Source organism: Leptodactylus fuscus, chromosome 6, assembly GCF_031893055.1.
Source record: "Leptodactylus fuscus isolate aLepFus1 chromosome 6, aLepFus1.hap2, whole genome shotgun sequence".
NCBI classification, from domain to species: Eukaryota; Metazoa; Chordata; class Amphibia; order Anura; family Leptodactylidae; genus Leptodactylus; species Leptodactylus fuscus.
In genome coordinates this window covers 134,340,368-134,358,325 of record NC_134270.1, presented here as the reverse complement: position 1 = coordinate 134,358,325, position 17,958 = coordinate 134,340,368, and the positions used below count along the sequence as shown (strand labels likewise).

Genomic DNA, 17,958 nt, shown 5'->3' with positions numbered 1-17,958 from the left:
AGGGTTGAGCTATTTGAGTCCTATATCGTTCAGACATACAGTATCAATACTATAAGGACTCTCTGATGGCCTTTGCCACGTTATGGTGCTTTGGATAGCACGACCACTTTGGTGTACAACATCAATATAGAGGGAGCATTGAGGCATTTTCATTCTCTGCTCGTCCACAGGTCTTCATGCAAATGGATCACTTGTTGCTGGGCTGTCATTCACGAATCCTGAGAGCGAGCAGAAAGCTCTCTAGATGAAATTTATCCAAATTACACATCTAACGTGCCAGCCGCAGAGTTGAATGACCTTGGTGCGTTTTCTAGACTGGACAGCATCCTGTGACTAGTTTGTGGCCATTGCTGACCCACATAACTCCATGTTTATCCTCTGCAGCTGATAGGAAGTGCCTGGAATTTGTCCAAAGAACCAGAATGTCCTGGGCAGTTCACACAATGGAGCCATACACTACTCCCACAATGCCCCTGTGTTCCAGACAGATGTCTGTACTTAAAGAGCGGGCACTGCAGGGCGCAGGGGGACAGTGGAGATCAGTATGCAGAAGCTTAATATCCTTCCTAATAGCTGGCTACATAAGCCTTGTTATATGTATCGACGGATCTACTAATGGCTCATTAGTTTTAGGTAGGGGGGGTTCAATTACTTCCGTTTCCCTAAATCCCTTTCCTAGACCTGTTCCATTTTCCACTTAGCACATTCTTATCTAAGCCACCGCCACCTTGCCTTGACTGTAAAGGGTTTGTAGAGCTTGAAACAAGTTTGGAGAGAATTGAATTTGAAGGAAGATTAAACAAACTCATATCCGACTGTCACCCCTTAAAAAAATATTTCCTTCAAAATAACTTCATAAAAGTGGAATGGATGTGACATACGGCAAAGGACGTGACGGAGAGTGAAAAGCAATCACCAGAAAACGTAAACTTTGCCATAAAGGATAAGTTCACATTTCTTGTTTGATTAATCTTAATTAGGTTAATGCATATAAAAGGTTAATTATGCAGATTAAAATGAGCATAATTATACATATACAATAAAGCAAATAAAGTTAGAGCAATGTATTCTGCAGTGTAATGGCTCCATTATAATGTAATGTCCCCGGGTAGGCATAACACTGCAAAGATGGCATCACCTGCTCATGCCCAGCACTGGCTGATGTGAATAGTAATGAGCATTGATGCCCAGTGGCATAGATATAGTGGACGACCACAGACCCAATATACTGTATTAGACGACAGCACTGCTGCAAATGGTGCACTGTACTGGACTGTGAATCGAGGCATAGGACCTAACTAATAATAGTGCCATCTAGGGCTTCTTAATAGGAGAAGCAATGATGGAGCCATGTAGAGATAATCCTCTTCTATGGTTATGCAGATAAGCCTGCAAATATTTAGTGGGTGGTGCCTGATTTGTCAGATTTGCCTACAGACTGCCATGATATCAATCACGACTAAGCCTAAGGCCCCACGTTGAGGAAACACAGCTTTTTTTTGTTGCAGATTTTGCTGCGGTTTTTTTGAGTCCAAACAAAGAATAGATGGAGCAGCAGGTAGAAATATAAATGCTCCCTATATATTTCTCATTCCTTTTGTAACCATTCTTGACTTTGGCTCAAAAAACCGCAGCGAAATCTTCAACAAATAAAAGCTGCGTTTCTGCAACGTGGGGCCTAAAGGTGAGACATTCAGTAAGAATTTCAAAGGAAAGTTAGAACATTTGCAGCTGTCTGTAGGCAACTCAGACCACAAAGATTTGTTTCTACTCCGATTAAAGGCCCCTACATGGTACGGTTATTTGTTTGGGAAGGATTTATGACCTGACAGACTTGCTTTAATGCTATACATCACATTGATAATCTGCCCATCTATGGAAAACCATCAGTCTTTTATTCTGCTGAACTCAAATTCCTGGCAACAAAATCCACATGTTGCATGCAGATGACCAAACATCTGTGACATATAGGGTACCTTATACACCTCTATGGGTGCCCCCTAATGTCTGATCATGAAGCTCACAACCCCCAACACATCCGACTGTCAAAGTCTACAAGATACAGAAGCGATGCTGCCACAATACAACCCTCGGAAATGCTTCTACCTCTCCTACTGTCTTTGTCCTGTCCATCGTAGATTGTAAGGTCTCATGGTCATTGAGTTATTAGCGCTCTAAAGTATACGACAATAAATACAGCACAAAGGCGTAACATGACTGAATGCCTGAAACCCAAGGCTAAGGTCACACGTCAGCATTTTTATTCACATTTTTGCTTTGTTGTTCTGTTTTACATGTAAATGACAGCAGCACTTAACCAGAAGATTATTTTATGGCTTTCATAGCTTTCATTGCTTTTTCAGCATTCCTATTTTACTCACGCAGTGTTTTTCTTTTACTTTTATTGACATTAATGGGGACAAAAGTGGGTAAGCAAACTGCAGGTAAAAAATATAAAGTTTTATTGACTCTTTCCTTTTGTAGAATGACAAGTTCATGGCATCATCTGGTCAAGTGGTCCAGAGCTCTTTACTGCAACAATTCCATGGTCATCTCCAACCGCAATGTAATCTTACTTATGTTGTATGTGGAACTCAGCTGCGGCACGTGCATTGCTACCAGTGTCTAGCTATAAACAAGGAGGATCAGAGTGGATTGTTACTTGGATTTAATAAGCCTGTTTAGTATTCTGCACATTGAAGGATTCAGTTATGGGCCTGGACTGCTTGACTTCAGTGCTTATTGCATTATATTGTTAGTGTGCTATCGTTGCTAGTGCACATTATCTGAATCCTCTAATTTTCCCTATTTTTGTAGAAATAGTTTACCCATCATTTGCTTCATGCTATGTAGTGATATGCAATACTAGTAATACATTTTAGTAGTATCCATATATACACGCTTCCCATAAATCTCCGTTCTCAAACCCCCTGGAGCACAGGAGCCTTCTCCATATAGGTGAGGACTTACCCGGTTTGGGGTTTTCCAATAAGAATTGTAATCTTTAGACCATAATAGACCTGGAACTTGAAGCACATTATCAAGATCAGCTGGTTGAGGTGGCAGCAGGGCTCCCTGAACACCGCTTCCAATTCGTAGGTCATGGCTTGTTCCCATTTAAGTGAATGTAAGGTGTTGCGCTTGGTAAGTAGTAAAGAGGTTGCGTCATTGACCTGAACCAACTGGTTGTCCAAGGTCACTTATCGCTTCAATTGATGACATATCCAAAGAGAAGTCATCAAATATTAAGCCAGCCCTTTACAGCCCTCCATATACATGAGAAAAGCTGGCCGAACCTGGTGATTTTCTTTCAGATTTCTTATGTGTATGAAGGCCTTCCGCCTCCTGTCTTGACATTGATATTGGGCGAAGGACTGAGTGTGATGATTGTTTGGGGGATAAGCCAGAGGAATGTATTCTCCATTGAAAACAAATGTATGTTTGGCCATACATATGTATAGGGAAGTCACAAGAGATACCTGCAAGAACTGCAAAATGGGCACCTTGGCGGTGAGACACCTTAGCAGTTCCTGTATCTTCTCTGGAGCCTAAGAAAAGAGTATCCTAGGTCGGAAGGAGCCAGTGATGTTAAACTGTAGAGATCCCTCTTTTGACGGAGGTTATTATGTTGGCAGGCCCTATGTGAGTCTTGTTTTCCTGGAAGAAGGTTTTTATGTCTCCTGTAGTGAAATAGTAGATGATGGGGCAATGGGATCCCCTCTATATGAAGGCGCTTGCAAGCGGCATTTGGGTGCTGTTCTTCAATTTAGCCCCAGTCAGTGGATTAACCCCATGAGGTAAGGCATTTTCCAGCTATTATACATAACTGTTGCCAATATTTGTGATCCTCAAGTCTCCTTAGGGTTCCTGAGAGCTCTGAGCTGTATCTAAGTATACTGGCAATGACCACTGTGTGGTGACAGATATCCCATGCTACAAATGGCCATACACAGGTAGTCATTAACCAAACAGCAGGCTGTGATTTCTCCTGCCTTTCTAGCATTGAAATAAAAGAGGCAGGCAGCGACATTGCTGGGAGCCGTGTAAGCAGCTGCTGGTTTTAACCACCTGATTCCAGCCCCTTTTGTAATTCCACAGTAGCTCTAATAACAGGCTTGCCGCGTGAACGGACATTGTTCACAACAAAGCGAGCTGTGGAAGACACTATAGAAATGATTTCACATGCCTCGATTCATACAGCGCCTCAGTTGAGGGAAAATCCACTCGAGCTAAAAGTCTCTTCTGACAGTGTGTGGTCGATGGACTAGCTGGCTAGATTACGAGCGTGAAGACAGTATGGCAGTTTGCGAGCGTGGGCGTTTTGTATGTTTGTGTAATTTATTTATATATACCGCCAAGTGTGGATGCAGAGCTTTAGAAGATTACAACAAACAAAGGCGTAATATGGTGAAGCCTGCCGAAACTGAGATGTCTGAAATACATGAGCAAATATTAGGAGTAAGCATGCTTTTATGAGAAGGCATCACCATAGGAATGAGTCATTACTTAGTGGGTACAGCAGTGCGATGGTTAACTACAGTATATTACATTGATTTCATTGGAATTTTGGCATTTAGGTCATTGCCGCCGCCAATTAGATCATATCATTAGTTTTATCGTACTTTTAATCTGTATGTAGTAACCAAACCCTGTGAATAAATACTTTCATAGCCATTTCACGTCTATTAATCGCTTAGTTTTTTTTTTTTTTTTTGTAATACGTAATAGATTCATATTGTTGTGACATATTTGGCAGGACACTTTGTGCTCAGTAGCAGCAGTCATTGGCCCAGTTACATTTACAGTGGAATTTAGGTAAGGTCATGGCAACTTTATCTTGCCAACAAAGGAAGAACTTGAAGTTCCTGGGCCCCAGGGCAAAATATGTGGGGCAATCTACACAGTCCAGTCACATTAATGTGACCACTTGTCAAAATCCAGAATAACCACCAGCGGACCACTGCAAGACGTGCGGGAAGAGAGGGGATGTTGTGGTGATGTTCACTGGGATGTTGAGCCATGCCGACTCCAGTGCCGTGGCCAGCTGCGAGCATCCATGGCACAAACAACCTGATTGAGGTGGTCCCACAGATTCTCCATGGGTTCAAGTCCAGGGAATTTGCTGGCCAAAGGAGTACAGTAAACTCATTCTGGTGCTCTTCGAACCGTGCACGTACACTGTGAGCTTTATGACACATTGCATTGTCCTGCTGGTAGATGCCATTAGCCTGAGGAAAAGCATTTCACATGGAGGGGTGAGCATGGTCTGCAAGGATAGATGCATACTTGTGTTGATCCATCGTGCCTTCCACAATGATGAGTGCACCCAGATGGCTGATGACACGTGCCTTCTGCGATTGGTTATTTAACATTGATGTCAAAAGTAGGCAATGGTCACATTAATATGTGTATAATACAAGTATCTTCTCATGTTGCAGAAAGACCTTTGAACCCCTACTGTCTCCAGGACCCAATAGTGATTACTTCCTCTGCACCGTCTATTGCTGCACCCAACATTGGGAAGTGAATGACACTATCTAAGCCAAACTGGAGCTTCTCTTGCTTTAGTGCTTGGACCTTTCCTTTTTTTGAGACCAGGGAGTTTTGTAGGCATTCACGTCTCAGTTTTGGCAGTAAACAAGCTGAAGTGCCAAAGTGGAACCAATATTATAGGGTGTGTCCAGCTCCAGCACGGCATCCTCTAGCACTCCAGTGTTCACGTTTGGTATGATACAGCGTAACCCAAAGTATAATTAATTTTAATGGATCCATGAGTGGCGAACCCCTAAAATTTCAGTTTTGACCAAAGCCCAAAGGTTTTGCTCATTCATATATATATAAAGCATGTTGCATAATGGTACGGCAATGCAAAAAATTGATTTCTATAATTTGTATTATTGCTACGTGACCAACATGGTGTCTGCTTCACATTACATTGCATCAATGGCGTAGCTATAAATTAATGGACCCTGATGTGAAATGGCCACATTCTGACTTGTATATGGTATTGCAGTTTTATCATATAACGGAGGTGCCCATGGGTGTTTCCAAATCCTGGATCCTCTAGGCCCCACATTGCACCACCACTGCTTCAGTATGCCGGTATGTACCGATTGTATTGCAGGACATGGCAATGTTGCTGTATTTGGAGGCAGAGAATCTTTCCTAGCTGGTAACAGTATGCTAGCTCCGGAGCTGGCTACATTTACATGAGAACATTGCAGCAGCTCTAACATAATGATGCTGAGCAATCAACACTTGTGGGTTTCATTAAACAGAGCAGTGAGGGGCTGGCAATGAGATTCTGCCCTAAACATCATTATGCAGTGTGTCTGAGGATGGAAGGGAGGCCCGGTGCGTATAGCAGATTCCTTTCATCGCTGCTGTAACTTGTACATATAATTTAAACAAGACATGTTTCATCAAATAGAGGAGGCCGCGTTCTCTGCGGGGAATCAAGATGAATAGATGCACATTGTTGTTCTTTTGTTTTCCCATATCACTTTGGTGGAGATAAGAAAGCATTATCTGATGCTACTGTAATCGGTGGCAGCCCAGGGAAAGTGAACGGGAACTCGGAGCCAGAGCCGCAGGCACCTAGGTCCTGCTGATAGATTAGCTACAAGAGACTCATCACTTCATGCGGTCGCTGAGATCTAGCTCAAAGAGTTAATTATCTAGGTTGCAAAAGAGAGTCAGGCCTGGCTATAGTCCTGCAGCTGTATGGCAACTGGCTTTATGTATGGCGGTCTATGAAGTACTGTCATTCCGAAGAACATCTTAATAAAATAATGGGAAATAATAAAGTTTATTAATACATTTCGTGCACTGGTTAAGCTAATTATTCTTGTAATAAAGTTACCTGTGAGGTGGGCAGATGGGGAGGTTGGACATTTATTCCTCTGTTTCCCCTTCTGTTAATCCGACTCTCAGTGATGTCACCGACTCTCCGTTATTTAGACCGCAGGCCCAGAGTTTTAGCCTCAACATGGGAGGCAGAGAAAAGAGACTTCTGCCCTCCGCACAGGTAATAAACTGGGTTATGGGGTGTATATTATTAGAATATATATTATTGCAATGGTAATCTTTATTATTCCCCAGTTAAGCCCTTTAAGGTGGCCATACACCTTTGATAGCTATTGGCATAAGAGTATATATGGCCAGCTCTGTGGTAGTTATATATAGGTAAATGGCTTAGTAATATAATGTAGACCATACACATTAGATAACTGTCTGGCTTGCCCGAGTATGTGTCGGCCTGATAGATTTACAATAATTTATGCTACAAAACTGGTACAAGTTCTACTAGAAATCTGCACCCGTTCTTGACTGAGTCTCCTGAATTCTTAAGAAGCCAGAGCCTAATAATTCAGGAGCATCTTGCACCAGTCGGGGACTTTAATGAAGACCGGAGTAGGAAACGCCATTCTTCATAAATTCCCCCCATTGTTTCCAGTGTTGACATTGCAATATTCCCAAGCTAGCCATGATATGAATGGGCTTCCTATAGAATTATGGACTGTATATCTTATTGTTATTACTTATAGATATGCTCATGAGCAAGCCTTGAACCATCGCCTCCTGTTTAGCTCTTAGACGCGGTGTTAGCTTTCAGTTGAAGTTTTTTTCATGGCGACGTACGTGAAATAGTGGATTCCATTTCTGCCAGCTCCTTTTAGTTTAATGACACTTTCAGGGATTTAGCCGGTAGTTTATCTCATTTGTAATGCAGGACAAACTTGTTTTCGGCAGTCTTTACAAGGCAGGCGATGGCAGCGTCTTCCTGCTGTCAGCGTGTAACGCTTCTTCCTGCCCTCGCTGGGAGGTTTCTGCTGAATCCGCTGCCTCGTTTGTTATGTGAACTGAGGTCTGTTTGCAGCCAACTGATCTCGACAAATAAGAAAAATTTGGCTACTTAGCATTCAGCATGGGGAATGAATGTGTTCCATTAAACAAGAAAATGAACTCGAGGGGCTCAAGAGCTGAGCTTATCATTTATTAATCTGCAGTAGAGAACACACGGCACAGGCTTAGACTGATTCTGGAGGTAGAGACCCAGCTATGTAAGGCTCCTTGCTCCATCTCACCCTTCTGTGACCTTGCCCGGGATCAGCCTGCAACACTTGTCATTTACTGCTTATCAATTATGTAGTATGCCCAATATCACTCTGCATAGGGCAAATGGAGGTCCCGATGATTAGAAAATGGCACAATGTATTTGTACAACTACATTCCTTTCAATGTGCATTGGATGAAATTGATTAAAGTTATAGACATAAGCAAAAAGTTGCCGAAAAGTTTTGTCTAAGAATTAATGGGGTTCCATCATGAAATTTATTTCTCCTCTATCAATAGGGTACAGGATAAATTGCTGAACGGTGTGTGTGTGTGTGTGGGGGGGGGTGTCTAACCACTGAGATCCCCACCAATCCTAAATATGGGGGGGAGAGATAGCAGAGTACTACAGTCATGGCCAAAAGTTTTGAGAATGACACAAATATTATATTTTCACATGATCTACTGCCCTCTGGTTTTTATGTGTGTTTGTCAGATGTTTTTATCACATACAGAAATATAATTGCAATTGTATTATGAGTAACAAAAGCTTATATTGACAGTTAGAGTGAGTTAATGCAGCAAGTCAGTATTTGCAGTGTTGACCCTTCTTCTTCAGGACCTCTGCAATTCTCCCTGGCATGCTCTCAATCACCTTCTGGACCAAATCCTGACTGATAGCAGTCCATTCTTGCACAATCAATGCTTGCATTTTGTCAGAATTTGTAGGTTTTTGTTTGTCCACCCGTCTCTTGATAATTGACCACAAGTTCTCAATGGGATTAAGATCTGGGGAGTTTCCAGGCCATGGACCCAAAATCTCTGTTTTGTTCCCTGAGCCATTTAGTTATCACCTTTGCTTTATGGCAAGGTGCTCCATCATGCTGGAAAAGGCATTGTTGAGCGCCAAACTGCTCTTGGACGGTTGGGAGAAGTTGATCTTGGAGGACATTCTGGTACCATTCTTTATTTATGGCTGTGTTTTTAGGCAAGACTGTGAGAGAGCTGATTCCCTTGGCTGAGAAGCAACCTCACACATGAATGGTTTCAGGATGCTTTACAGTTGGCATGAGACAAGACTGGTGGTAGCGCTCACCTCGTCTTCACCGAATAAGCTGTTTTCCAGATGTCCAAAACAACCGAAAAGGAGATTCATCAGAGAAAATGACTTTACCCCAGTCCTCAGCAGTCCACTCCCTGTACCTTTTGCAGAATATCAGTCTGTCCCTGATGTTTTTTCTGGAGAGAAGTGGCTTCTTTGCTGCCCTCCTTGAGACCAGGCCTTGCTCCAAGAGTCTCCGCCTCACAGTGCGTGCAGATGCACTCACACCTGCCTGCTGCCATTCCTGAGCAAGCTCTGCTCTGCTGGTAGCCCGATCCCGCAGCTGAAACACTTTTAAGAGATGGTCCTGGCGCTTGCTGGTCTTTCTTGGGCGCCCTGGAGCCTTTTTGCCAACAATGGAACCTCTCCTTGAAGTTCTTGATGATGCGATAGATTGTTGACTGAGGTGCAATCTTTCTAGCTGCGATACTCTTCCCTGTTAGGCCATTTTTGTGCAGTGCAATGATGACTGCACGTGTTTCTTTAGAGATAACCATGGTTAACAGAAGAGAAACAATGATGCCAAGCACCAGCCTCCTTTTAAAGTGTCCAGTGGTGTCATTCTTACTTAATCATGACAGATTGATCTCCAGCCCTGTCCTCATCAACACCCACACCTGTGTTAATGGAGCAATCACTGAAACGATGTTAGCTGGTCCTTTTAAGGCAGGGCTGCAATGATGTTGAAATGTGTTTTGAGGGATAAAGTTCATTTTCTAGGCAAATATTGACTTTGCAAGTAATTGCTGTTAAGCTGATCACTCTTTATAACATTCTGGAGTATATGCAAATTGCCATTAGAAAAACTGAAGCAGTAGACGTTGTAAAAATTAATATTTGTATCATTCTCAAAACTTTTGGCCATGACTGTATGCTTTGGCTTTATCCAACACTCCTATTGAAGTGAATGGGTTTGGGGTGAGTCTACATCTACTATGGCTACATTCACAAGAGAACCTCCAATTCTCATTATCGCTGGGGGTCTTGGCAGGCAAACCCTCACTGTGGTATTACCTTTTTAAAGCGGCAATATACACTATATTACATACATACAAGCATGCATGCATACATGGTTGGATGGTCCCACAGGTTTGGGCCACGTTACAGTGAGTCTACCACCATGGAACTCTCTTTTAAACCATTTATATGCTGCCATACAAGTGGTTAGTGACATAGTGAACATACTTTTTTGGGTTTATTCACATGACGGTGAGAAACAGACGTGTGATGGATGTTTTTGCAACATCCATCACATGTATCTTTTTTTTAGAACACATTGAAATCAATGCGTCTATTCTGTTTATCATGGTGGTAAAAAACCCCTGACATGCGCTATCTTTGTCCATTTTTCATGGACATATGGACCTAATAGAAATCAATGGACCCATTTTTTAACTTCTGTAGAATGGATGGACATCCATTTTATGCCCATTTAAAATTGGATTAGTGAGTTAGGTATGAAGGACAGCTAAATTATTTATAAAGGTGTCAAGAGACAGTGATGTCCCAAAAGGGTAAGAAGGATATATATGGATCTTGAGACCCTTATAAATAATATACCGTATTTTCCGGACTATAAGGCGCACATAAAAACCTACGATTTCCTCAGAAATCGTAAGTGCGGCTTATAGTCCGGTGCGGCTTATATATGGATGGAAGCGGCGGCAAAGACTGTGTGCCGCTTCCATACATACATAAAAGGCACCGTAAGGGTGCATTCACACTACCGAACGCCGGCGTGTATCACAGCCGTACACGCCGGCGTTATAGCAGGGCTGCCGGACACTTCCTATTCATTTCTATGGGAGCAGGCATGCGAGCGCTCCCCATAGAAATGAATGGACAGACACTTCCCATTCATTTCTATGGGAGCCGGCATGCGAGCGCTCCCTATAGAAATGAATGGAAAAAAGCAGTCCATTCATTTCTATGGGGAGCGCTCGCATGCCTGCTCCCATAGAAATGAATAGGAAGTGTCCGGCAGCCCTGCTGTCACGCCGGCCTGAAACAGAACGTGAAACTTACCCAGCGGTGCAGGGCGGGCGGGCGGGCATTCAGGCCTCCTCTGCCTCCGATGTTCCGTCCTTCTCCTCCGGCGCTCGCTGATAATGGCCGGGGCGCATGCGCAATATCATAATGCTTCTACTGCGCATGTGCCCTGGCCATTATCAGCTTGCGAGCGCCGGAGGAGGACGGAACATCGGAGGAAGAGGAGGCCTGAATGCCCGCCCACCCTGCACCGCTCGGTAAGTTTCACATTCTGTTTCAGGCTTTTATTTTAAAACGGGGGGGGGGGGGGGGGGGGGGGGGGGTAGGTAGTTTAATCTAACGTTTACGGTTGGGCTCTATCAGCATGATTTTGCTGATAGAGCCCCTCCTCGCCTGCCGAGCGCTTCCAATAGAAGCGGCTGGCACGCGGGGGGTTAAGCGGCCGCTGGCAAAGTCTGCCTGCCGCCGCTTTCAATAAGATATAATGCGCACCGGACTGCGGCTTATAGTCCGGTGCGCCTTATATATGAACCGAGACGGACTATAAGGCGCTCATGGGCAATGCGGCTTATAGTCCAGTGCGCCTTATAGTCCGTAAAATACGGTAGCTGTTTTTTCATTCAGACTTCATGTCAATCTTGTGACTGGTCAGTAATAGTTTTTGGGTGTACTAAACCCTACATACAGCAATGGGTACTGAGTTCTATTCGGACACCAGGTTGTAGTGGACAATGATCTTGGGCGCTGTACATGGATTGAAGAGTTGGACACCAGGGTGACCAAAGTATTACATTGATCTCTCACCAGGTCAAGGGTTCTATATAGTATTATTTAAGCACGGTCAAAATGTTGGACTATGTAGCATCAGTGACTGGTCTTTGGGTGCTAAACCCCATTTCATCTTTTCACCATAGTCTAAATGTAGTATTGGACGCCTTACCTTCAAGGATGAATACTTAATATGCTTTGTATACTAGTAAATTATCATATATTATGTATCACCTATAACCAGTAGACTTCCTGTACTTTAAGAAATCCATCGGCATCATTATCATGCAAGAAAACCACTTGACTTTGTGCCTGAATTGGGGTTATATCTGTTATTTCTTGCAATGTTCATTTTCTCATGAACATATCAGAGCTTCTTGTTTAGTAAGAGAAGGAAGGTCACCAGTGCTGCATCTAATAACATGAATTACTGAGTATTCAGAATCTTACTGAGCTTATTATGTTTCTTTCTCCATAGTGGCAAGGTGAAACTCAGGAGTTCTGCCCAAGTGCCAAGATCATTCTAGTAGGCTGCAAACTTGATATGAGGACGGATCTGAACACTTTACGGGAACTGTCCAAACAGAGACTTATCCCAGTCACACATGAACAGGTAAGGAACAATATGTGGAAAACGTTTATGTATACCATGCACAAGAATGAACGCCATATGAAGTTTGTAGCATACAATGCCTATACACTGTACATACAATGCATATAGTGAGTTAATGACAGAATAGTAACCTTCATTCTCCGCTTTGGTGAATGTGTTTAGTTATTTTCATACAAGCAGGTATCTGGTGCAGTTTAGTATTAAAAAAAAATAAAATTAGTATTAAAAAAAACTGTGCCAGAAGTTCACACGGCACAGATCCATCACAAATCATCAGATGATCCGATCCTGAAAGCCCATTTTTTCATCTGGGGATCTCAACTTAAAAGAATCTGACAGATATCCATCAGACCCAATTATAAGAAACTGAGTTCTGTACAGTGGCGTAACTAGGAATGGCGGGGCCCCGTGGCGAACTTTTGACATGGGGCCCCCCCGACACCGAAGATCTCGACCGAGTCCCTCCTACGCATTCCTGCGCGCTCTATTATGTCCCATAGTGGCCCCTGCACACAGTATTATACCCAATAGTGGCCCCTGCACACAGTATTATACCCAATAGTGGCCCCTGCACACAGTATTATACCCAATAGTGGCCCCTGCACACAGTATTATGTCCCTTAGTGGCCCCTACAGGACTAAATACTGTCACCGCTGACCGCTATACCAGGACAAATTGTGGATAAAAAAAAATCTGGTCCTGTGCATTACAATTTAGTAACTCCATGTGCCTCATATTAATAGCAGTTAACCCTATCATGTCCCTCACATTAAGCCTTGTGTACCTCACATAAGAGTTACTGATATGTGAGAGACATGGAGGTAATAATAAAGTATCTTCATTACTATTACCCCCATATGTCTCACATATCAGTAACTCTTATGGTGAGGCAAACAGGGGTTAATGTGAGGGAGATGATGGGGTTAACTGCTATTACTATGAGGCACATGGAGTTACTAAAACACAAGTAATCCCCCCAAATGCCTGATAGTAACAAGTAACCCCAGTACGTACCTGTGTAGCTTCAGTTTCATTTTCCTGGAGCAGCTTCTTCCTCTTCTCTTCTGTGCTGGACGGCAGGGATAAGCCCCGCCTCCTCCTCTCATTGGTGGGCAGAGGACAGCAGAGAAAGGGAGGGGGGAGAGAGGGAGATCTTCCTGAAGCGCTGACAGGAGCCAGAGCTGCAGCTCCTGTCTCAGTCGTTGCTGCAGCTTCGGGGCCCCCTGTTGGTGGAAAGTATTCCACCAACAGGGGGCCCCGATCATTATACTCGGGGGTCCGAAAAGACCTCCGAGCATAATGATAGCAGCTGTCACCGGGCCCCTAATGTCCCGGGCCCTGTGGCAGCTGCTACCGCTGCGATGGTGGTAGTTACGCCACTGGTTCTGTACTGTTAAACGGACACCCGGCAGCCAGTGTCAGAGCTCAGAATCACGCCCCTTTGTCTGCTCCTGCCTGACACCGCCCTCCTGACAGTACAGAATCTAAATAATATATCAGACACCAAAACTAACAGCATTGATTGCTCAGGTAAGGTGGGGGGTTAGAAGAAAATCCCAAATGTGCCAGAATCAGTGGAGCAGCACCTTGTTGAAGGTGGTGAAAGTTCCTCTTTAAAGGGATTGCCCAAGAATATACATTCATGACCAATCCTTAGAGTAGGCCTCCAATGTGTGGTTGGTGCTGATCCCACTGTAGTAGATACAGCCACTTATACATGGGCAATGCCATCATTTTCTTCTCTGTTGTACCCAGTGAATGAACAGGTACTAGTGTGTATGTTATTTATCATGCTATATGATAGTAGATCAGTACTGAAATACAGATTATATGCATTGTATGTATAGTATATAGGCCTTGTATGCTACAAAAGTAGTAATGTTAGAGATGGGAATCCTGGTATATCATGAGAAACTGCCTACGTTCCTAAAATGGAATGACTTGGCCAGTGTTTACACAGTTCCCACACTTCATTCCTTCCATGTCCTAATCCACATCCTTTCCAAGCCTGTACAGAAGACGTTTACATTCCCATACGTAAGTCAGGGCCTAAAAACCATGTTTTCTTCAGCGAGTTCACAGCAGACTAAACAAAAATGACAAAGAGAAAATGTTATTTATATATACAGAGGGGAAAATGAATTTACAAAGAATCTGGCTCGCAGTCGGTGTCAAAACTTTAGAAGTTGCCTGAGTAGCCGATGTGGATGCTAAAAGCAGCTGGATGGCGGCCATTACCAAAGCAGGTTTCAATAAGAGATCACATTCTGATATAGAGGAGAGAGGAATCTGTAGCTGTTTGCTTTTTCCGCGCCATGTCCAGGCACACTTCAGCTTACACTAGATCACCCGCTTTCCTAAGTGGCTACAAAACATATTTACTCAGAACATCACATGCTTTTTTGATTAATTTTTTTTGGTATTAATTGGAATAAACTTCCAACTTTTTGAAGTTTCTTTACATACATATGTTTTTCAAAAAAATGTTATTGATCGTGCTAGTTGATAAGGGGAACAGCATACTGTGATAACTTGTCCATCTGGTTCCTGATCTGTCATAGATGATCTAAATCATGTTCATTCAGGGCTTAGGAGTACAGTGGGCGGTCCCAAATAGTGATTGACATTTCTGCATGAAATTTATGCAGGGAATGCAGCCTTTTAAAGGGGTATTCCCACGTTGCATACTAACCAGTCTTCACTGCTGTAAAATCTTCTTTCTTCCTGGTTTCTTGCGTCATTTGGTGGGCGGGGTTTCATATGCAACCTGCCATTTAGCTCCACCCCCAAATTAGCATGTAGCTCTGCCCACCACATAGCGTGATCCTATGGGGTGGCTGAAGGGCCTGTGATGTCATCAAAGGTCCTCAAAAAACACTATATGCACAATATTGGACTATGAAGTACAGGCAGGAACAACTCCATTCTGTGTTACATACAGAGACTGCCTGTCTCTGCCATAATGAACACAACTGAATCAACTAGCCTGATAACAGGGAGAACAGAAGACGAGTTCAGAAATGAAAGCAGCTCCTCTCCCCTATCTGAGTGTAGGACCTATGTCATGTGGTGTAGACACAGGAATAGCTAGATACACAGGCTCGTTCCTGTGCACTTAGCCCCTCCTCCCTCCCCCCTGAGAGCAGCAGATACATCACTTGACTTTTGAGCAGATAAGTCAGGGCTGTGTCAACCATGAATTGAATAAAGTAAGATAGTGGACAAACAAAGCAGTTTTGCTGAAGCAATGTATTTAGGAAAAGTCTTACATCCACATTAACAAGCAGTATAGATAGGACCCTTGTGATGGGACCACCCCTTTAAGGCTTACAGGGCAAGGGGCCAGTTCTCCTTAAATTGTTCCTGGGACATAGCTATACCGTGGTGCCTGAGATGCGCCAAAAGCCCTTCGGTCACCTATAGCACCAGTATTATAAATGCAAATATTATAGGTTAGGGGCTCTGTTACCGATTCCAAGATCATCACGGAGATCATTTCTATTTAGGGTCAACTTGACATCTAGGTCAGGGCATGGCCAAGGAGACGTGTCATTGCTCAAATCATATGTTCTTTTTCTGCAAAAGTCAATCTAAGTGCAGAACGTACTTACATCAGTGGGAGGTTTAGAATACACAATAGATATTTCCATATCTCTACATGCCAGCATATTGTATATCCTCCAAACAATATGCTTCATGATGGTAATACATGAAGGGATATTTGCCTTGAAGCAAAGTTACAGGGAGAAATTGCTTAATTATATATCCTACTGTTCTTGCCTGCAAAACTTGTACTGTAATATAGAATTCTATTAAAACTCTCTTCTTAAAAGGGAAACTTGCAGAAAACATAATACATTACAGGGATTGTTCAGCCCAAAAATGTTTTTCATACTGATGTCATGAGATCGGCGCAGCAGCCCCATCCACTGTTTAGTGGTGGTTCCGGGGAAATGAATAACTTGGAATAGGCGCAGCCTGTACTTGCTCTCTGTCCACTGCACTAGTCAGATTCTGCTGCCTGGAGACTGCCAGAACAATTCATCCTAGTGGAGGGTCCTGGTCTTGGACCCCCACAAATCACATACTGATTATTTATTCTCTGTTGATTCTGGAGAAGTTGGGATTTTTTCAGCGCCTATCACTCTTGAGCAATCAGTGCTACAAGTTTCAGCATCTAGTATGATAAGTAGGCTCCCTACTGTCAGGTGGGCGGTCCCAGGCTATCTGTTCCAGGCCAAGACTACCCTTCTGACAGTAGGAAGCCTAATTAGCTTCAGCACCCTATACCAGAAATGATTGCTTGGGGCTAGTAGGGGCTAGAGAAAAAATTCCAAATGCATGGGAATTAGTAGAGCAGCACCTACTCAAGATGTAGGGAGTCGGTGAAGGTGTGAAGGGTTCTCTTTAATAGTGTATGCTAAAGTATGTAAATAGAATATGATCATTTCAAAACTTTCTCTTCTTTCAGGGTAGCACTCAGGCCCGTCAGATTGGAGCTGTGGCTTACGTAGAATGTTCCTCTAAGGTGTCGGAGAACAGTGTCCGAGACGTCTTTCATGTCACCACCTTGGCTTCGGTTAACCGCATTCACAAGAACCTCAAGCGTAGCAACTCCAAGAGGGGACTGAAACGTGTCTCACAGCTGCCTGGACGGACTGAACTGTTAAACGAGACAGAAATACGCAAAGACCGTGCCAAGAGCTGCTCTATCATGTGAACATGTGCCTATGGGCTGTAAATACAGTGTGTAGAGGATCCACTCTGCACGGTAATACGGGCATCCAATCCACAGAAATGGCAGCTTTTGCTTTGGCCAGTGTTGTGTAACCATAGTTAGATGCTGGCCTGTGACTGTTACGATTATTTCTGGATTGCCGTAGAAAAATAAATAAAATAAAAGAAACACATTGAAAATGCAAGTCAATGGCGATATAAATAGATTAACAAGTAACAGCGCATTAAGAGTTTGCTTTTGTCCTGCTGATTCTGTCCCCATCAATGTATTTATATGCGCACACAGTTCACGCCCATTGTACAGAGCATAGAGGAGGCGTCTGTGTAAAGCCTATGTAACGTGTGTATATATGTATGTATGTTTATATGTATATATACACACACAGATGACGCACATTGTGTTATGGAGAGGTGTGGAAGGTTGTGTTGGTTTGAGAATTGAAGCATTGTTGTAATCCAAAAGTATAATTAAAATCAATTTATTGTTACAAAGTTGCAGCTTCTTTTGTGATACATATTTTTTTTTTTTTTTTAAAAGCCCAAATAGGGTCACCAGAAGAGATACGCATACAGTGTGTGCCAGTAGTAAAGGGGGTCAAAACTGATGACCGTACTAGTAGGTGGATGGTCATGCCAGTTGTATGACCAAGAAAAGGTGGTAGCCTTGCCACGATCACAAATGTCCCAGGGTCT

The 17,958-nt window shown here is 43.2% G+C and overlaps 1 protein-coding gene across 1 annotated transcript in view; it reads left to right on the top strand.

Annotated features, from left to right (window-relative positions):
• Nucleotides 1-17,757, top strand: part of RND2 (Rho family GTPase 2) — an 81,148-nt gene extending 63,391 nt beyond the window's left edge. The window contains exons 4-5 of the mRNA XM_075277310.1: nucleotides 12,393-12,527; nucleotides 17,000-17,757. Of these exons, the coding sequence (XP_075133411.1) occupies nucleotides 12,393-12,527; nucleotides 17,000-17,248 (384 nt within the window). The 3' untranslated portion in view covers nucleotides 17,249-17,757. The remainder of the gene's footprint in view (nucleotides 1-12,392; nucleotides 12,528-16,999) is intronic.
• Nucleotides 17,758-17,958: the final 201 nt, after the last annotated feature.